Source organism: Microcaecilia unicolor, chromosome 12 (assembly GCF_901765095.1).
Source record: "Microcaecilia unicolor chromosome 12, aMicUni1.1, whole genome shotgun sequence".
Lineage (NCBI taxonomy): Eukaryota > Metazoa > Chordata > Amphibia > Gymnophiona > Siphonopidae > Microcaecilia > Microcaecilia unicolor.
In genome coordinates, this window is record NC_044042.1 from 63,756,093 (window position 1) to 63,778,678 (window position 22,586).

The 22,586-nt window shown below is 43.4% G+C and overlaps 1 protein-coding gene across 4 annotated transcripts in view; it reads right to left on the reverse strand.

Annotated features, from left to right (window-relative positions):
• CALCOCO2 (calcium binding and coiled-coil domain 2) overlaps window positions 1–22,586 on the reverse strand; it is a 119,074-nt gene that overhangs the window by 6,157 nt on the left and 90,331 nt on the right. For 3 of the 4 annotated variants that reach the window (XM_030221574.1, XM_030221573.1, XM_030221576.1), the window contains 2 exons: window positions 8,722–8,817; window positions 6,648–6,720 (listed from right to left, as the gene is read on the reverse strand). In XM_030221574.1, the coding sequence (XP_030077434.1) occupies window positions 6,648–6,720; window positions 8,722–8,817 (169 nt within the window). Of the gene's footprint in view, window positions 1–511; window positions 1,192–6,647; window positions 6,721–8,721; window positions 8,818–22,586 lie in introns of those variants that run through there. The other variant, XM_030221577.1, reaches the window with a different exon arrangement.

The following is a 22,586-nucleotide window of genomic DNA, read 5'->3' on the forward strand; positions in this document are numbered from 1 at the left end:
TCTGGTCAGTTCGGGCACCTTTTTGAGGCTTGGTCGCAAGAAAAAATGGACCATGTAAAGTTGCCCAAGTGCTCGTCAGGGACACCCTTTTTTTTTTCCAATATCAGTCAAGGACGCCCATGTGTTAGGCATGCCCTAGTCCCGCCTTCGCTGCACTTCCGACACGCCCCCATGAACTTTGGTCGTCCCCGTGCTGGAAAGCAGTTGAGGACGCCCAGAATCGGCTTTCAATTATGCCGATTTGGGCAACCCTGGGAGGACGCCCATCTCCCAATTTGTGTCGAAAGATGGGCGCCCTTCTCTTTCGAAAATAAGCCTGAAAGTAAACTAAAGGTGTACTCTTTTCTCTTAAAGTTTGCTTTTATTTTATTTTCTCTCTTTTTAAATGTTTTACAATACTTTTTAATGTAATGTCCTTTTCCTTTTAAATATTTTTATAATATACACCGCTGAGATGGTATTTATCATTCAGCAGTATATTTAAATATTAAATAAAGTTGGAAACTTAAGAAGCTTTCTGAGCATGTTTGTACTTCACAAACTAGCATAAAGCAGATGGAAGCCCCAGGCCAGCCTGGAACCCCATCAAGATGGTCTAGCCCTCTCCAAATGGTTTAATAAACATCAGCTTCACTGTGGTATGTGCTCCAACCATACTCAGAACTTTTCTCTAAAATTAAGGGGTTGATGCTCAAAGGGGCCCCTTTTACCAAACAGCGGTATAAAGAGGCCTAAGCATGCCCTCATGCTAAGGCCATTTTTACCACTGGGGTAAAATGGCCGATTTTGTGAATTTTTTCAATAATGGCCATACGGTAATGTGAACTAAACCTTCTATAAGGGAAAGAGTATCCTCTCAAAGATATCCACTTAATATAAACTCAGGAAAACTCAAATTAATGTAAGCCTATGAGAAACAAGGAGGAAAAAGCCTCAAGAAGCTCCTCTTTTGCTCACTGTTGCATTAAGAGGGCTAAGACTTCTTCATCATGGGCAAAAAACCTCCTGATTAAAGTTTGTTCATGTAGCTTGTCTCATTCATACAAAACTCTAAAGGCAACATTTTCAATAGGTACTTAGCTTAAGAATGAAGCCTGCCGATCTCCTGTCTCTTCTTATTGTTTTGACCATGGTCAACGTTGGCCCCTGTTTCGCCAAATGCTGCTTCAGAACCACAGGTCAACTTTTAGACTGTAACGAGAAGGAAACAAGACGGTTAGCTTCAAGCAGCACCTCCTCTTATGCTATTTTAACGGCAAGGTAGTCAGTTCGCTTACATCGTGTTCAGTATACCGACGGTTGCAGGAAGGGCAGCAGATATAAAAATGGCGGCAATATCAATCTTTCATGATGTCACACGCTGTTAATACGCTATCCAGTCAGAGCACAATGTTTCATAGCTACTCATGTCTCCCGCTCACTAAGCGAGTGCCTGTCATTCTTACAAAAAATGGCTCCACTCTATTTTACCATTTAAACCACGAGGAGCTAATGTATTTAGGCGGAAAATCCATTGCTGCGCCTTTCTCAGGAGTACCAGATGGCGGTCAGTACCTCTCTGACTGGTAACAATCTGTTCAGAACCACACATTTTAATGACTCAAAACAGTGTAACTGTTCAGTGCAATGGGCAGCTAGCGGCGAGGTAGTTTTCTTGGTGTTAATTACACTCATGTTCAACTAGCCTCGCATAGAGCTGGTGGGAGGTTTGTCCCACGTAGAGCTTCCCACAAGGGCAGATAATGCAGTAAAAAACACCCTCTGACTTGTACGAAGTATTAACGTACAGTGCGAATTTGTATCCAGTGGAAGGATCTGTAAATTCCGTGGTCTCTAACATCAAGGGGCACATTTGGCAGTGACCACAGTTTTTATGGCCATTATAGTCATGGGGATTAGCCACTTCTGTTTTAAAGGTAGAGGGGCATAGCAGCTCTTTCAACTTGTTTCCTCTGCTATACTCCAATCATAAAGTGGTCTCAGCAAAAAGTGGCATTGTCTGTATTATATTCCAGTGCTTCCGAACGATCCGTGCAATATTCCATGCTTGTGCAGTATGTTTTAACACATATGTGTGTACCGCTGCTTCTGTCTCTTCAGGTTTTGAGTGTGGCTGTAAAAGTAACTCCCTGTTATTAAATTTGGCTCTATTATAGGCTATTTTCACAATCTTATTCAGGTAACCTCTATTCACCAAACGTTCGCGTAATCCTTTTGCCTGATAGCGAAAGTTCCTCTCATCTGAACAAATTCTGCGATATCGCAAAAATTGCGAAAAGCAAATTTTCTTTTAATGCTTTTGCATGGTAACTTGAGTAGTGCAGGAGCATGTTACGGTCAGTAGATTTTCTGTACACAGACGTATCAAAATGGCCCGGCCTCTTCTGTACTCTTATGTCAAGGAAAGTCAACTCATTCAAGTCAAAACTGGTCGTAAACTGGATTTTGGGATGACATCCGTTCAGTTAATCCACAAATTCTTTAAGCATATCCAATACTGTCATGAAAACGTCATCAGCTTGTTGAAGGGGCCCTGCTTCCTCCTGGTCGCAAGATCTGATTTAATGTGTCTCGGTGAGTCAAGATCTGATTCTGGACTCATTACTCTTTCCTTTCCCTTCTTTTTGATTTCTTTTCCCTGCCTGCTGCTTATTTGTTTAAATATTATATTAATCATCCCTTCCCTTCTGCCTTCAACTGTCATTGTAATTGTTTTCATTAGTTCATTGTAAGCCGCTCTGGGGCTGCTTTACGTGGCAAAAAGCGGGGTATAAATGATCTAAATAAACAAATAAAAATATACCGTACCCATATATTGATCCTGTCTAGATACATACTCGGGTACACAAATTTATCTTCAAAATCTCTCATGAAGAGATTGGCCACTGAGGGAGCCATCATAGCCCCCATTGCTGCACCTGATATCTGCTGGAAATTTTTTCATTATACTTGAAATAGTTCTTTTTCATTGCTATGGAGGCTAGTTTTATTATAAAGGATATCAATTGCTCCTTTAAAACAGAAGTGGCTAATCCCCCTGACTATAATGGCCATAAAAGCTGTGGTCACTGCCAAATGTGCCCCTTGATGTTAGAGACCACGGAATTTACAGATCCTTCCACTGGACACAAATTCGCACTGTACGTTAATACTTCGTGCAAGTCAGAGGGTGTTATTTACGGCATTATCTGCCCTTGTGGGAAGCTCTACGTGGGACAAACCTCCCACCAGCTCTATGTGAGGCTAGTTGAACATGAGTGTAGTTAACACCAAGAAAACTACCTCGCCGCTAGCTGCCCATTGCACTGAACAGTTACATTGTTTTGAGTCATTAAAATGTGTGGTTCTGAACAGATTGTTACTAGTCAGAGAGGTACTGACTGACGTCTGGTACTCTTGAGAAAGGAGCAGCAATGGATTTTCCGCCTAAATACGTTAGCTCCTCGTGGGTTAAATGGTAAAATAGAGTGGAGCCATTTTTTGCAAGAATGACAGGCACTCACTTAGTGAGCAGGAGACATGAGTAGCTATGAAACATTGTGCTCTGATTGGATAGCGGATTAACAGCGTGTGACATCCATGAAAGATTGATATAGCCGCCATTTTTATATCTGCTGCCCTTTCTGCAACCATCGGAATACTGAACGCGATGTAAGCGAACCAACTACCTTGCCGTTAAAATAGCATAAGAAGAGGTGCTGCTTGAAGCTAACCGCCTTGTTTCATTCATGTTACAGTCTAAAAGTTGACCTGTGGTTCTGAAGCAGCATTTGGCCAACATTAGCGTGTGATCCCTTACTGCCACATATATGATAGGTGGTAGGGGCTCATGTGCTAAACCTGTACTAATTGTTTCGCATGTGCACGTAGCGGCATTAACCAATTAGCAAGAACAGACCCACTCTCTGCCCCCCAAACACACTCTCTGTGCCAAAAAATAAAAGTTATTTTTTAGTGCAGGGTAGCACGTGCACATGGAAAAGTTACCATGGGATACCTCAGCGTGCCTTGTGGTACGCCATTTCTTTGCTGCAGTAAGCAGGCGGGTAGCCAGACCTCAATTTGGTGGGGGGGGGGGGGGGGGGCTGAGCCAAAGTGGAGGGGGGCATATTTTGCTCCACCTCCCCACTGCGCTCTGCTCCTGCTGCAACCCCACATACCTGGGCTGGCGGAGGTTCTCAAGTCCCGCCAGCAGAAGCCTTCCTCCAGCGATGTTCACTGCAGCGCTGCCAGCCCTGCTTCCTCCCCCTGCATACATGCTTGGTTTTAATGAAATTTAGTGTGTGCACGGGGGGGAAGCAAGGCAGGCAGTGAAGCAGCAAACATCACTGGAGGACGGCTTCTACTGATGGAACTTGGGGACCTCCGCCAGCCAATCCAGCAGACTTTGGGGGGCTCAAATCCAAATTGGGGAGCCCAAGGCCCCCCCTGGCTACATCATTGGCAGTAAGCACATATTAGTGTTTACCACACCCTTGTAAAAGAGCCTCAAAGTGCGTTGAAATCACACTGAGCAGGTTAGAAGTGGATATTATCGGCTCTTAACCTGAGAGTGCTGCCGATTGTCTGTTCTGACCACTGCAGCACTTGCCGGTTAATTCTGAGCCAGTCCAGGGGCAGAGCTAGGATGGAGCATGTAGTTAGGCGAGAGCACCTACGATATTTAGCTCTGGTGCCCACATACCTAATCGGGCAACTTGGACTTCATAAACAGCAGCTGTAACTTTGCCTAGTTAGCTATGTGGGTACAGCACTGAATATCAGCTGTACCTGGAGAGCTTCTCAGCACTGTCAAAGACATGGATATTTAGTGCCAGTGCCTGGATAGAGCCAGAAACTGAATTTAGCCAGCAATGGTCAGCATTTAAGACATGCTGGCCGCCACAATATTGACCCCTAAGATTTTAGAATACCCTGAAATCTGAATTTTGCTTGTCCCTGGACCCTCTGCATAAAATTGGCCCTGCTGCAAATAGCATGTGATAAGGGTGTAAATGATGTACTAAGTGTGTGTGGTATTCTGTAAGTTATGCATGTAAGTGTGAGTCCTGGCCATACTCTGCCAAGACTTTGCCTATGTGTGTAAACACCTATAAAATATGTGCATAGTCATAAAAAAAGCACTTAGGTGGAATTTGGCATATACGCCCATATGTGGCCTTCTCCACACTGCTCAACTCTATTGTAATTTCACCAAAATGTAAATTGTAAGCCACTTTGAACCAAAATTTGTTTTTGGATAATAGTAGGATACAAGAATGCATAAATAAAATACATAAATGTACTGAAATGCACACAATCAGCGCATGAATGTGAGTGTGTACTTTATCATTAGTCGTCTCAGCGGCCATTTTTGATGAACCATGGGGGTAGGTGCAAGTGGGTTTGCTCCTGCCCCAAGGCCCACCAGATTGCAAGAGCCCGTAAGAAGGCCCAAGAGCTCGGAGGTGCTTGGGGGAGGCGGGGTGGGGGGGGTTGTGATGAGCCTCAGGATATCTGGACTCAGTTTATGCGGTCCCAGCTGATATTCAGTATCTTATGTGGGTTCCAGCTAAATATTGGCCGGGACCCATGTAAATGTCGGCAACCAGTAGCAGCTGGTCAGGATCAGATATTCGATGCCAGTGCCCACAAATGGCCCAGCATTACATATCTGAGGCTAATTTAGCCAGCAATGGTCAGTGTTTTAAAAAGCACTGACCTCTGCCGGCTGAATATTGACTGGATGATTTAGAAATGGGAAATGCTTTCATACAAGGTGTATGAATAAGTTTTAGTGCCTATCACTTGGGAAATTTTTAGAAAAGGCTATTTTTATGTGTAAAACACTATTTTAAACACAAAAATACTTAAAAAAATTAACTTCTATGAGATAATTGGACAATCTCCTAAAACAAAAGTCCATAAACTGCTATTAAGATGGACTTGGGAAAATCCACTGCTTATTTCTAGGATAAGCAGCATAAAATCTGTTTTACTGGTCTGGGATCTTGCCAGGTACTTGTGACCTGGATTGGCCACTGTTGGAAACAGAGTACTGGGCTTGATGGACCTTTGGTCTGTCCCAGTATGGCAAGGCTTATGTTCTTGTGCATAATTTTAGAAGGGAACTTCAGTGTATAGAAGAGTTTTATGCACCCAAATGGGTTCTTATAAAATTTCCCAAGGGTATACTCATGTACTAAATAGGCACACAAACATGTGGTACCTCTTGGGACCCATTTACTTTGCTGCATTAGCAGTTTCATGCCCTAACAATTAGTGTGGCGCTGTGTTAGCACACACACTAATTACTGTATTAAACAGCTAATGTAGAAATCACCCTTTAGCTGTGTGGAATGAGTGGAGACTGCACCTTGTGCTTAACGCAGGGAGTCATTTCTATGCATCAGCTGCTAATGTGGCAGGTAACACAGAACAGGTTGTTAAGAAAAGGAACTTCTAGTGCTGAAGTGACCTCTGGCTTCTTGGCAGAGGGTCTTTGCAAGCCTTGGACTGATTTGGTTTTTACATGTAATTTAATTGAATCAACTTTTTATTCATGCCTTTTCTTTAAGAGGTCATAAAGTATTGGAATATGAGTGGCTTTTCCTACAGCACTAGAATTGCTTATTGTGTAAGCGAAGTAGCAAGTTCGCAACTCTTACCAGGATTCCTAGATGAAAACTGTGCCTCTCCTGGGAAATGTGCTGACACCTTTTCAGCCTCTTTTTTGAGCTTCTGCAAGAAAGACATCAACAGAATAATGTTTGGATAAACAAAATTTGAAGCCTTCAACCTATCCATATCACCCAGGTCAATCATCCCATCTCAAACCTGATTCCCAACATAAACTTTTACAGCTAGTCCTGAACAGACTTCTATATCTTTTAAACTATTCTTTAACTTTGCCTATCTATGTTTTGCTGATACTTTCACTACGTTGAAATCAATATATATCATGTCACCTACAATCTCTTTGCTTACTACTAAGCCTGGTGGATCATATGCTAAGTGCTGTTCGCTGACATGCTGAAAGTCTCTGAATGAAATGTCCAGTCTGAAGAGTAGAGAAGAAAAAATACTAGGGGCAGTGGAAGGAAAGGAGGTGCATTTTGCACCCACTTGGGTAGGAGAAGTAGAGATGCCAAGTTACCCAGTACCATGCTGAAGATTTTGGGACAGTTTTGGTTTTGAACTTACATCCCAAAGCACTGTGGGATTTGTATTGCCTGATCCTACCCATTGAACTTAGTACTGCAGGTCCCATAATGCACCAAGATGAGGTTAGAAATCCAGGACTGGCCTAAAATCTACAGCCTGGAACTGCGTAACTTGGAGTCTCTGGAGAAAGGAGCATATGTATGCTCAAGTTCCATATGTTTCTGACTATCAGATGCACTCCAGGATCAAGGCTGGTGTGCTGGCACAAGTCTGACTGTAAATCCCATTGCCAAGAGGAGAAATGTACTTTTTTATAGATCTAGTTTTCATTGGAATGCCGAATTTGGTACAAAGGATAACAGTGGAGGAGCCATTTGGCAATAATGATCATAAGGCAATCAAGACTGAGTTAATTGCTAGAGGGAGAATAATAAATAGAACTGCTGTGGTAACAAAAATTGTAAGAATTGAGACTATGATAACATGAGGAAGCAGCTATAAAGGTTAAAAGTCTGCATGAAATACAGAAGAAGCTGTTAAAAATGCTGAGAGCTTGAGAGGCTGTGGTTTATAAATGGAAGGTAAATAAATAAACACATCTTGGAAGCCCAGATAAAATGTATCCCACAAATCAAAAAAGGTCAAAAGGAGGACACTAGTCAAAAAAAGCATGTAAAAAATGGGAAGCAGGGCCAAATGTGGAAAATAGTGCACCTAAACACAGGCAAATTAGACGTATAATATTGTAGAATCGTGTTGCCACCTTAACAAATTTCTTCCAATTCATAGCACTTGGAAATGCAATTGGTTAGTCAATTACTGGAGGTGAAAGATACAAAGAGCCTAGTACATTTCCTGTGTGGTTTAGTTTAGGTTAAATAGATAATAGCTCTTCAACATAGAGAAGAAATGAATCAGAGCAGGCCTGACAAAAATTTATAAAATAATGAGTGGAGTGGAACAGGTGAATAAGGAATGATTATTTACCCTTTCAAATAGTAATAAGGCAAGGAGCCATTCCACAAAACTAACGGGTAGCAGATTTAAAAGTAATTGGAAAATACATTTCTTTTATTCGGCACACAAATAAACTCAAATTTGTTGCTGGAAGATATGATCAAGGTGTCTAGATGACATTGGTATAAAAGAGGTTTGGATAAATTCTTAGTGAAGTTCTTAACAGTTGTTAGCCAGGCAGATCTCCTCTTTGGGATGTGCTGGGTAGTTCCTAATGACCTGTAAAATGAGTTTATCTTATTGGGCAGACTGGATGGACCGTACAGGTCTTTATCTGCCATTATTTACTATGTTATCTGGATTAGGCACGGTCAGAGACAGGATGCTGCACTTGATTGACCTTGGTCTGTCCCAGTATGGCCTATTTTGTATTCTTATGTTCCTTCCTAGCCATCCATTTCCTTCCACAATAAAGCTTTTGCCTGTATCTTCCCTCACAATAAAGGACTTTTTCTTACCTTCTTATACTCTCCCTACTGCCTTCCAATACACCCCAGCCCCCATCTCCCAGCTGTAAATATTGCACATGTATTTCCTCCATCATTCACAGAAGATTCTCACTTGATTTTCCTTAATCAGATCTTCCTTCTCCATTTGCAAGATCCTAATTAAATAATTGTTGTGCTCCATTTCTTTTTTTAGAGAACTGACTTCATTCTGTGAAGAAGAATATTGTAAAGGTTATTCAGAGACTGTGACAGGAAACACTTTAGAGAAAAGACAGAAGAAACCAAAATAAAGGGGCCTGTATGACATTCTTTCAAAAAGGCAGCTACTAAATTGTAATGCATGTACTGTAAGGGTCTCCCCCCAAAAACGGTTCCAGTCCCTTTGAGCTTTCAAAGAACTGAGTATTAAACTTACCAAGTTCTGGAGCATTCGTTCACGGAAAGGTATTTGCCTGCATTTTGTAAACAAAGGCTCCTCTTGGTCCAGAGTTGAGCCAACACTCTACCCGAACCCCCTCCCCCCCCCCAAAAAAAAAAAAAACTGACAAAAATAAATATAACTACAACTAACTAGAAGTAACCTGTAGAAATTTCAGTCTAAGACTGGGAAAAGGGAGTGAACTAGATCATGGACCAGACAGTCCAGGAAGGAATACCACCTTTTTGATGCTGCTTTTAGTCCCTAACTCTTGCTCACTTGTTCAGTACCCTTATTTTATCATCCCCACCTTAGTAATTCCCTTATCTCTTATTTGTCCTAGATTGTAAGCTTTGTCGAGCAGGGACTGTCTCTTCATGTTTAAGTGTACAGCGCTGCGTACGTCTAGTAGTGCTAGAGAAATGATAAGTAGTAGTAATAATACCATGCAAGAATGGCTCATAAAAAGTTACTTCCAGCAGAGAACACCCAAGTTATCCACCATCAGTGCTCAAAGATGTGCGTAGGAAAACTAAAATCACAAAAATCTCACAGTGGCTACCAACTAGAATGTATGCATACCCTGCAGAACATTTTTCTGTTTCTGTTCTTGACAGTTCAGCCGTTTTGGCTGCCAGCAATTTGTGTTGGGTTCTTTGGCTTAGGACTGCACTACAGTCCTACAGTCCTTGTACAGTCCTACAAGGCCAGGGTTTCCTTATGTTTGAAGCTAATTTGAAACTTTGAGCTAAAGTCTGCTTAATGATCAACCTGATTGTTAATTTGCTTGTAAATACCATTATTTATTTTATTTATTTATTAGAATTTATTTACTGCCTTTTTGAAGGAATTCTACAGTGTACAGTACAGTTAATAAATATATGCTAGTAAAGCTATTGTTGTTGAACAGTGTTCTTTGGTAAATTCTGGGGTGCAGGAGGGTTTATCACAGAGCTCAGACAGCAACTGTCTCTTTTAATACCAGACATCCACACTTAGCAGGCACAAGTTCCAGAACCCTCATTCCAGATACTGGAAAGCTCAATACCATATAACAAACTCCAGATCTACTGGACCTGTCTCTTTGATGAGACAAAGCAGCTGCAGGATGGATAGGGCAGGTCCCAGGTTACATATATAATAAATACACGTTAGCCTTTTTGTTATTATTGCATTCTATGCTACAGGAACTTAGAAAATACTAAACTGGTGTTATAGTAACATATTTGTGCTAAAATTGGAATGTACATATATGTCAGCGAAACAATACCACAGGCAAATGAAGCTGTAGCATTTGCATTGTGAAACAGTGTGTTCCACCAGCTAATTTTCGAAAGGGCAACTATGATAAAAATGAGGGAAATGGTTAAAAAGATGCTATAAGGATCGGCTTCAAAGGTTAGTGGCATGTTCCCTGTTTACGCTAGGTATGGGCATCTGAGGATTTGGCGGCCATCTTGGATTTGGGCATCGCCAGTATAGGGCGGCCATCTCAGAGGTGGGCGCTTTAGGATGGGGCGGCCATCTTGGAGCTGGGCAGTCTCAGGAAAGAAGCCCATATTTGGGCTTGAGGGCGTCTCCGATGGGTAGGGTTACCATATGGCTCCATAAAAAGGAGGACGGATTGAGCCAGCCGGCTGGCTCAATCCGTCCTCCTTTTTCTGGAGCCATATGGTAACCCTACTGATGGGGGCAGCCATCTTGAAGACAGCTGTGCATGTTTGGGCCTAATTCCTGTCCTCTTTAAAGCCCTGCCTCCAGTCTGTCCACGCTTCGGCTTCTATTCAGTTTCCTGGGTAGTTGCAGTGCTTCTGGTTTTGCTATTATTTGCTGCCTGGTTTTGACTTAAGTACATAAGTACATAAGTAGTGCCATACTGGGAAAGACCAAAGGTCCATCTAGCCCAGCATCCTGTCACCGACAGTGGCCAATCCAGGTCAAGGGCACCTGGCACGCTCCCCAAACGTAAAAACATTCCAGACAAGTTATACCTAAAAATGCAGAATTTTTCCAAGTCCATTTAATAGCGGTCTATGGACTTGTCCTTTAGGAATCTATCTAACCCCTTTTTAAACTCCGTCAAGCTAACCGCCCGTACCACGTTCTCCGGCAACGAATTCCAGAGTCTAATTACACGTTGGGTGAAGAAAAATTTTCTCCAATTCGTTTTAAATTTACCACACTGTAGCTTCAACTCATGCCCTCTAGTCCTAGTATTTTTGGATAGCGTGAACAGTCGCTTCACATCCACCCGATCCATTCCACTCATTATTTTATACACTTCTATCATATCTCCCCTCAGCCGTCTCTTCTCCAAGCTGAAAAGCCCTAGCCTTCTCAGCCTCTCTTCATAGGAAAGTCGTCCCATCCCCACTATCATTTTCGTCGCCCTTCGCTGTACCTTTTCCAATTCTACTATATCTTTTTTGAGATACGGAGACCAGTACTGAACACAATACTCCAGGACTTGCTACTGTTTGCTGCCTGGTATTGACCCCTGCATGATTCTGGACTTGCTACTGTTTGCTGCCTGGTATTGATCTTTGCCTGTTCCTGGATCTGCTACTGCTTGCTGCCTGGCACGGACCACTGTTTGCTCCTGGTCCTGCTTTTGCCCATTGCTTGGCCGTGCCCCATGGACTTTGTTCTGGACTCAGTTCTCTCTGCTGTTTGCTTCCCGCACCTGGGGGCTCAACCCCTGGGGAACGGAGGGGGGCACAGGGGGAACTCGGGGTTGGCCGACAGCCCGGTGAGGAATCCTCCTCCATCGGGCACAAGGGCTCACATCTCCACTGGGTGAGCCTGACAGTTAGGACTTTAAATAAGGCATGGACATTGTTTAAAAATACCATCTTGGAAGCCCAGACCAGATGCATTCCACGTATTTGCAAAGATGGAAAGAACAGAAAATAGCAGCCAGCATGATTAAAAGGTGAAGTGAAAGAGGCTATTAGAGCCAAAAGAATTGAGAAAGGACCCGAATGAAGAAAGTAAGAAGCAACATAAGCACTGGCAAGTTAGATGCAAAGCACTGATAAAGAAGGCTAAAAGAGAATAGGAAGAGAAACTTGCCACAGAGGCAAAAACTCACAGTAACACATTTTTCATATACATCAGAAGCAGAAAGCCTTTGAGGGAATCTGTGAGACTGTTAGATCATGAAAGCGCAAAAGGGGCACTCAGGGAGGACAATGCCATAGCAGAGAGTCTGAATGAATTCTTTGCTTAGTCTTTACGGAAGAAGATGTAAGAAATCTACCTTTACCAGAAATGGTTTTCAAGGATGATAATGCGGAAGAACTGAAAAAAATCTTGGTGAACCTGGAAGATGTACTGAGCCAAATCGACAAATTAAAGAGTAGTAAATCACCTGGACTGAATGATATGCACTCTAGGGTATTGAAATAACTCAAACATGAAATTGCTGATCTGCTGTTAGTGATCTGTAACCTGCCATTAAAATTGTTCGTAGTACTTGAAGATTAGAGGGTGGCCAATATAACACCGATTATTAAAAAGTGCTCCAGGGGTGAAGTGTTGCCTCATCAATTTGCTTCATTTCTTTGAAGGTATGAATAAACATGTTGATAAAGGTGAGCTGGTTGATAGTATATCTAGATTTTCAGAAAGCTTTTGAGAAAGATCCTCATGACAGACTCCTGGGAAAATTAAAAAGTCAGGGGAGAGGAGGCAATGTTCTGTTGTGGATTAGGAATTGGTTATTGGACAGAGTGTAGGGTTAAATGGCCATTTCTCTCAGTGGAGGAGGGTGAATAGTGGAGTGCCATTAGGATATGTACTGGGACTGGTGCTATTTAACATACATATAAATGATCTGGAAATCAGAACAAGTGAGGTGAATAAATTTGCAGATTACACCAAATTATTCAAAGTTGTTAAAACACATGCAGACTGTGAAAAATTGTAGGAAGACCTTAGGAAATTGGAAGTCTGAGCATCCAAATGGTAGGTGAAATTTAATGTGGACAAATGCAAAGTGATGCACTTTGGGAAGAATAATCCAACTCATAGTTACCTGATGCTAGGGTCCACCTTGGGAGTCATCACCCGAGAAAAAGATCTAGGTGTCTTTGCAGACAATACACTGAAATCTTCTGTTCAGTGTGCGGTGGCAGCCAAAAAAGCAAACAGGATGCTAAGAATTATTAGGAAAGGGATGGCAAATAACACCAGTAATATTATAATGCCTCTGTATTGAAACATGGTGTGACCTCACCTTGAGTATTGCTTTCAATTCTTATTGCTGTATCTCAAAAAAGATATAGTGGAATTAGAAAAGGTTCAAAGAAAAGCAACCAAAATGATAAAGGGGATGGAGCTCCTCTCATATGAGGAAAGGCCAAAGAGGTTAGGGCTTCAGCTTGGAAAAGAGACAGCTGAGGGGAGATATGATTGAGGTCTACAAAATCCTGAATGGTGTAGAACAAGTTAAAGTGAATCGATTTTTTGCTCTTTCAAAAAGTACAAAGACTAGGGGGCACTCAATGAAGTTACATGGAAATACTTTTAAAACAAATAGGAGAAAATATTTTTTCACTCAACAAATAGTTAAGCTCTGGAACTCATTGCTAGGGGATGTGATAACAGCAGTTAGCATATCTGGGTTAAAAAAAAAAGTTTGGAGAAGGTCCTGGAGGAAAGGTCCATAGTCTGCTATTGAGACAGACATGGGGAAACCACTGCTTGCCCTGGGATTGGTAGCATGGAATGTTGCTACTATTTGGGTTTCTGCCAGGTACTTGCGACCTGGATTGGCCACTGTTGGAAACAGGTTACTGGGCTAGATGGACCATTGGTCTTACCCAGTATGGCTATTCTTATGTTCCATTTGGCCTGCGTTCATTAATGCCAAAAATTTAACTCCTGCCTCAGATCTGGTATTAATTTTGAGAGGGTCATTTTATAAGCATTTTTCATGTGTAAAACATGTTTTATACACAGAAAAGGCTCATGAAATGTCAGGGGTGAATATGCATGTATCAATTCATTTATCTTTAAATTGAAAGGACTCAACCACAAAATTAAGAAGATTGCTTCAAAACACCTTTTATGTGGTTGCTATACCGTGGTGCTCACTGATTTTTATAATTAATGGAGGAAAAAGCCTCTATATGTGCCCCACCACTGTTTTAATGTTTTATATGACTTTCTGGTGTTGGACTTTTCATTGGCTCAAAAACCTTCGTTTACTCTAATTTTTATGCTTTTGATAATGCTTTTGTTAAATTTTCACTTCATATACTTCATTTTAAGTATATATCCTTAATATCATTATTCATTTAGTATATAGCACTTATCTGTTATCCATCTGTCGGGGTCCCGTTTTGTCCATTTTCTGAAAAGCTGAGCCTGATATGATCCAACAGTTGAGCAAGTGTGGGGTTCAGCACATATAATCCTGTCGCACAGATGTATATAAGTAACAAGCACAGTGAGTAGAAACAGCCTGATTGACGTGGTATTAATCATTTGTAGATAAAGAGCATAAGCATGAGGTTCTCCTTGAAAAAGCCGACATGGCGAAACGGGACCCTGTCGGATAGATAAAGGTAAGTGCTATATACTAAAATCATTGTATGTAGTTAGGATGGTTTGCCTTAACCCTGTCTTCAGCACCATCCCTTTGCTCTATATAGTTGGGGCAACAGTTTTCAAAGGGAGTGTTTGGCTGCAGAAACCCCTTCGAAAATCAGCCCTTTTTGGTGTGTTTCACAGTGTTAAGAACTTGTCCATTGCAGAAACTATTCACAGAATGAAAGGTAAGAGAGCAGAAGCATAGAGACACAGAAGTCAAAGTAGATAAAGATCACCAGCCAGTCGCTTTGTGTTACATGCAACATTAAAAAAAACAATTCACAGATGTACATCTGGGACAATTTAAAACTGTCTGCACCAGAACGCGGAGTTGAAAATGTCATCCATGCACGAGCTTCTCTTCCAACTTAAACACCCTGGGAGTGTCTCCTCTCGGCGTGAAACAAACTGTGTCATTTGAGACATACTGGGGAAGGGCAGTTTCCATATAATCGATTATAACAATATAAAGTTTTTCTGTTCCTTATATGAGGGCAAGATTAATGTGTGAGAAAAATAACAGGGGAGGGGCATTCTCAGAAGCTTTCCAAGGGTCTCATAAGTGGTTAAAGCAGGTCCTAAACTAAACTGATCCCAAGAATTGAGAAACCTACAGTTTATAGTGTAGGTAAGTGGGCTGGGAAATGCATGTCCATGCACTAGTTCAGTTCTCTTTCTCCTCTTCCCAGTGTATTCAACAATAGTGCTTCAGGCGTCTGTGAAGGCTCAATCGGTTCCACTCCCTTCTTCCTGGCATCAGAGCAGAGTTCTTTGGCAGTGAGATCAGCCTGTTCCACCTGCTCCAGTCCCTTTCAGCAGACTCCCTGCGACCCTTAGAGCCTGTTCCACCTGCTCCAGTCCCTTTCAGTAGACTCCCTGCGACCTTTAGAGGTCTCAGGACCACAGGTTGAGACCTACCTTTCTGAAGGTCTTGTATTTTATGACCCCCAAATAACAGCACTATTACTAGTCTGCACTTTTACTCACAGGGTAATTGCACACAAACAGGGTAACTGCATAACCTGGCAGCTAAAACATTGAAAAAAAAGCACTGATTCTGTAAAAGTAACCCAGATGCCTATGTGTCTTTATAAAATAGCCTCTTAGCACAATTCCCAATAGTTCACAGATGCTCACACACAAATATATACCTGCCTCGATTGGTGTAAATGTTGCATGTGCTGTATGAAATAATTTTATAAGGGATTTTTCATGCATATATTCTACCATACACGCACAAAAAGGGCAAGTCGATGACTGGGTGCCTGTATTTCCATGCCACTTTGTGTGTAAATCGGGTCCGGCTCAATGTATGGATCAGGTGAGGCACTGGCCCAGGACACCGGTGATAAAGGGTAGCAAAATCCCCATCCGATCTACCTTCAAACTCCTAAAGGCCTGGGATTTTGGCAACCTTTATCATCAGCACCCTGAGCCAAGGACTCTGCTGGTCCAGCGGGGGGACTTGAGAGAGAGGGGAGATACCAGATCACAGGCAGGGGGTAATGGAGGGAGAGATATGAGATTGCAGGGGGGGGCACCAATGGAAAGGTTGGTTCAGGGTGCCACAGTCCCTTGAGCTGACCCTGGTATAAATGTACAGAATAGCAGCATTTACATGTGTGACAGCAAAACAATTAAGTGCCAGTCTGTAAGGATGTGTGTTAAGTGGCATACCCCGGATTGTATATATGGCACTCAAAGTTGCACACCAAAAATTGGGCACACGCCCAAGTTGTGTACACGACTTAATTGATTAACAAGCCCTTTACTAGGAATAATTTATTTATTTTATTTTTGTTACATTTGTACCCCATGCTTTCCCACTCATGGCAGGCTCAATGCGGCGGGCAATGGAGGGTTAAGTGACTTGCCCAGAGTCACAAGGAGCTGCCTGTGCCGGGAATCGAACTCAGTTCCTCAGTTCCCCAGGACCAAAGTCCACCACCCTAACCACTAGGCCACTCCTCCACATCCACTAACAACCAATTATTGCACTTAATTGGCATCAACTGGAATTTGCATGTGCAACTATCTGCTTGCTATTCTACAAGGCTTGGAGCCTAACTCTCATAACGCTTATCTGAAAACAGGGGTGTCGGGGACAGTTTAAAAACTTGCATGCAGAATTACAGAATTTGCCCACAGCATGCCTAAGTTGGGCACCAGCATTTTAGCCGCTGTAAGTACGGTGTCCAAAAGTTAGGTGTTGGATCCACTCTGAACACTATTCCCTTTATAGAATAGCGCTTAGCACTCAAATTTTCAGTGCTGAATTTTGGCACTGAATCCAGCTCAAGGCATATAAATGCAAGGGGGGGTGGATCATGGGCAGGGCTGCCATTTACACACACAGAAAGTGATGCGCACCCCTTGCTGCATTGACGCACCTGCAGTTATGACTGGTCTATGGATGGTGTAACTGCGGGCACATAAGCATAAGGTTCACTGATGCCGGGTTATTTAAGTATTCTATAATAAATCTGGGTGCCCAGGTGCTGTTATACAATAGGCTCTTACTGTGTGGAATAGGGATTCCTAAAAGTAGGCACTTAATTGGAGAATTGCCCCCAATATGCTTATTTATTTATTTGTCTCATTTGTATCCCACATTTTCCCACCTATTTGTAGGCTCAATGTTGCTTACATAGTACCGGAGAGACCTTTGCAGGCTCCAGTGTGAACAAATACAGGGTGTTGTGGTAAGATCAAGTTCATGTGGCACAGCCACATTAGGGAATCGGAGAACGGAAGAGTTGTGTTATGTCCATTACGTGCTTTGGTTTGGTTGTGTTGCAGAGTTTAGGCATTTAAGTTGCATCGGTAGGGTATGCCTAAACAGGTTGGTTTTTAGTGATTTCCGGAAGTTTAGGTGGTCATACGTTCTTTTCAAGGCTTTTGGTAATGCGTTCCACAGTTGTGTGCTTATGTAGGAAAAACTAGATGCGTAAGTTGTTTTGTGTTTAAGTCCTTTGCAGCTTGGGTACTGCAGATTTAGATAAGATCGTGTTGATTCGGATGTATTTGTAATTGGTAAGTCGATCAAGTCTGTCATGTAACTCGGGGCTTCTCTGTAGATGATTTTGTGAACCAGGGTGCAGATTTTGAAGGCGATGCGTTCTTTGATTGGGAGCCAGTGTAGTTTTTCACGGAGTGGTTTTGCGCTTTCAAATCACGTTTTACCAAATACAAGCCTAGCTGCCATGTTTTGAGCGGTCTGAAGTTTCTCTAAGGTTTGTTCTTTACATCCTGCATAAGTTCCATTGCAGTAATCTAAGTGGCTTAGTACCATTGATTGTATCAGGTTGCGAACTGTTTCCCTCGGGAAGAATTGCTTCATGCGTTTGAGTTTCCACATTGAGTGGAACATTTTCTTTGTTGTGGATGCCACTTGGCTCTCTAGTTACGGTCCCTTGTAATGCTGAGGATTTTCAAGCTGTCTGAGATCTGGGGTGTTGATACTTGTGGGGATGTGAGGATGAGACAATGAGTTTTTTCTTTATTGAGTTTTAGTTAGAGGAGTGTGGTAGCTGTGTTAGTCCACTCTTAAGGTTATCAATAGAAATCAAACAAAATAAAACATGGAAAAGAAAATAAGATGATACCTTTTTTATTGGACATAACTTAATACATTTCTTGATTAGCTTTCGAAGGTTGCCCTTCTTCGTCAGATCGGAAATAAGCTACAACCCCAAAATAATCTCCAAGAATATTGCCTCCTCCCTCAAAACACCCAGGGAGAATCTGCTACAGTACAAGGAGAAAAAATCCACAGACAGAATTCCCCTTGTAGTGACATACAATCCAGAGCTGGAAAAACTGAGGAAAATCATAAGAGATCTACAACCTATACTCCAGGAGGATGAATTACTGAAAGAGATATTCCCATCCCCACCAGTACTAGCCTTCCGACAACCACCCAACTTAAAACACAAGCTAATCAGAAGTAAACTTCCATTACAGACTGAAAAGGAACAGAAGGGCACACGTCCCTGTAATTTATCCAGTTGCAAACTATGCCAAAATATTTCACAGGACCCCACAGTTACCCACAAAGGAAAGATATTCAACATAAAGGGATCTTTCACTTGCTCATCTTCCAATGTGGTATATATCATTCAGTGTAAAAAACGTAATGAAGGATGCTATATTGGAGAAACAGGCCAGATGCTTAAGACAAGATTCAATTTACATAGACATCACATGAACAATACAGCCAGTAGGGCCCCCACCCCGGTGGGACAGCACTTCACAGAACCAGGACACTGTACCAGTGATTTCACAGTGAGAATACTGAAAGGTAACTTTAAAACCATACAAGAACGTAAGACCTTTGAAGTCAGAATGATTGAATATTTTAACACCCAACAGAAAGGACTTAACAAAGACCTGGGGTTCCTAGCCCATTATAAACCATAAAGCTGTATGTCTCTGTTGATCACCCCACCCCTCACCTATCCACACCCATTAGAATATCAATGATATGCTTTGATGTCCCCATGCATACCTCCGACCCACCCCCATCCTCCCACCCTGTCAGACTGTCATAGTAATGCTTGAATGTTTTCACTTATATACACTGTCAGCTAGCACATTTGCTTATTTCCGATCTGACGAAGAAGGGCAACCTTCAAAAGCTAATCAAGAAATGTATTAAGTTATGTCCAATAAAAAAGGTATCATCTTATTTTCTTTTCCATGTTTTATTTTGTTTGATTTCTATTGATAACCTTGAGTTTTAGTTGAAATGCATTTGCTAATGAATCCATGATGTTCAGGCCGAGCTTGATTTCGTTGGTGATTTCTGTCAGTTTGGTTTTGTAAGGAATGTATATTGTGACATCGTTTGCATATATGAAAGGGTTAAGGCCATAGTTGGATAAGGACTTGGCAAGTAGGGTCATCATTAAGTTGAATAGGATCGGTGATAGAAGTGATCCTTGCGGTACTCCACAGTCTGCTTTCTATGGTGATGACAGTGGCGTAGCCAGAAGTCAATTTTTGGGTGGGCCAACAGGTTGGATGGGTGGGCACTAGACAGTGGTGTGCTGGTAAATGTTTAACAACAGGCTCTCTCCCCGGTCCACCTCTGCGCCCGTCCACCCCCGTCCCCGTCCACCTCCTCTCAAAATTGCAGAGCTGGCTATAGCCGGGGAGAGAGCCTGGGGGGGGGGGGGGCAATGCATTACTGTCTCCAGGAAAAAAAAATTAAATGATCCCAGGTTCCAATTTAATTCATGTTTAATGTGGGATTAAATGCCATAAATAAGTAAATAAATATAAACTTTTAATGTTGAGCACCTGATTCTCAAAGTGGACATATTCTAAACACTATAATGAAAATAAAATGATTTTTTTCTACCTTTGTTGTCTGGTGACTGTTTTTCTGATCATGCTGGCCCAGTATCCGATTCTGCTGCTATCTGTCCTCTTAACTCCGTTTCCAGGGCTTCCTTTCCATTTATTTCTTTACTTTCCTCCTTTCTTCTTCATTTCTTGCTCTATATCCATAAGTAAAAGCTGGGTCCTCTGCAGACTTGACTGTCTAGTGGATCCAGCTTCTGCCTATTTTCTTCATCCATGTGCAGTTTTTCTCCTCTCTTCCTTTTCCCTCATCTCATCTCCTTTCTCATTCTTCCATCCCCTCCATCCATGTCCAGCATTTCTTCTCTCTCCATTCCCTCTCATCCATCCATGTCCAGCAACCCTCCTCTCCCCTTCCCTCCATCAGCAACCCTCCTCTCCCCTTCCCTTCATCCAGCAACCCTCCTCTCCCCTGCCCTCTCCTCTCCCCTTCTTCCACCATGTCCAGCAACCCTCCTCTCCCCTTCCCTCCATCCAGCAACCCTCCTCTCCCCTGCCCTCTCCTCTCCCCTTCTTCCACCATGTGCAGCAACCCTCCTCTCCCCTTCTTCCACCATGTCCAGCAACCCTCCTCTCCCCTTCCCTCCATCCAGCAACCCTCCTCTCCCCTTCTTCCACCATGTCCAGCAACCCTCCTCTCCCCTTCCCTCCATCCAGCAACCCTCCTTTCCCCTTCTTCCACCATGTGCAGCAACCCTCCTCTCCCCTTCCCTCCATCCAGCAACCCTCCTCTCCCCTTCCCTTCATCCAGCAACCCTCCTCTCCCCTGCCCTCTCCTCTTCTTCCACCATGTCCAGCAACCCTCCTCTCCCCTTCCCTCCATCCAGCAACCCTCCTCTCCCCTTCTTCCACCATGTGCAGCAACCCTCCTCTCCCCTTCTTCCACCATGTGCAGCAACCCTCCTCTCCCCTTCCCTCCATCCAGCAACCCTCCTCTCCCCTTCCCTTCATCCAGCAACCCTCCTCTCCCCTGCCCTCTCCTCTCCCCTTCTTCCACCATGTCCAGCAACCCTCCTCTCCCCTTCCCTCCATCCAGCAACCCTCTTCTCCCCTTCTTCCACCATGTGCAGCAACCCTCCTCTCCCCTTCTTCCACCATGTCCAGCAACCCTCCTCTCCACTTCCCTCCATCCAGCAACCCTCCTCTCCCCTTCTTCCACCATGTCCAGCAACCCTCCTCTCCCCTTCCCTTCATCCAGCAACCCTCCTCTCCCCTGCCCTCTCCTCTCCCCTTCTTCCACCATGTCCTGCAACCCTCCTCTCCCCTTCCCTCCATCCAGCAACCCTCCTCTCCCCTTCTTCCACCATGTGCAGCAACCCTCCTCTCCTCTCCCGTCTGCCCTGTTTCCTTCCTGCCCCCCCCCCCGTACCTTTAAATATTATAGTTTTGCTGGAATCGCGGGCAGCCAGCATTGAAGACATCGGCAGGCTTACGCCGGTTCCAGCAGCCTTCCCTTCCCTCGTTGCAAGTCGGATGATGGCTCCGCCCTCGTAGAAACAGGAAATACGTCAGAAGAGGGCGGAGCCATCATCCGACTTGCAACGAGGTAAGGGAAGGCTGCTGGAACCGGCGTAAGCCTGCCGATGTCTTCAATGCCGGCTGCCTGCGACTCCAGCAAAACTGTAATATTTAAAGGTACGGCGGGCGGCGGCGGGGCAGTGGCGGGCTGGGGAGGCAGATGCGGGATCGGAGCTCAGCCTGCTCCCTCCGCTGCCTCCACTGCTGGGTGGGCCTGAAACAAAACTGGGTGGGCCTGGGCCCACCCAGGCCCACCCGTGGCTACGCCCCTGGGTGATATGTTTGAATATGATTTTACTTGATATGTTCTTGTGGTTAGGAAGCCCTTGATCCTGTTAAGTATGTTTTCACCAATCCCGAACTTATCTAGTAATCTTATTAATATATTATGGTTTACCATGTTGAATGCACTAGACATGTCGAATTGGTGGAGAAGGGTGTTTTTGCCTGTTGCTATTTCCTGCTTGAATTTGGCTAGAAGAGTGAGTAATACTGTTTCCGTGCTGTGGAGGGGGCGAAAGCCTGACTGTGATTTGTCTAATATTGAGAATTTGTTTATGTAATCTGTAAGTTGTTTGGTTACCATGCTTTGACCACCAACGGGATAGATGCTACTGGACGGTAGTTTGTGATTTCGTTTGTTTTTTTCTTGGTATCTTTTGGTATTGGGGTGAGTAGGATATTGCCATTTTCCTTAGGGAAGAGGCCTTGCTGAAGCATTTAATTTAGGTGGGATGAGAGGTCTGCTATGAAGCGGTCAGGGGCGGATTTCATTACGTAGCTGGGCCAGGTATCAGAAGCTTAGCCGAGATTGGGTGGCAGAGCCGGTGGTGGGAGGCAGGGCTGGTGGTTGGGAGGCAGGGCTAGTGCTGGGCAGACTTCTACGGTCTGTGCCCTGAAAATGGCAGATACAAATCAAGGTAAGGTATACACAAAAAGTAGCACATATGAGTTTATCTTGTTGGGCAGACTGGATGGACCGTGCAGGCCTCTTTCTGCCGTCATCTACTATGTTTCTCACGTTACTATGTATCTATGTGCTAGAACTATGTGCTAGAACAAGTAGGCACGTATTCGTCTGT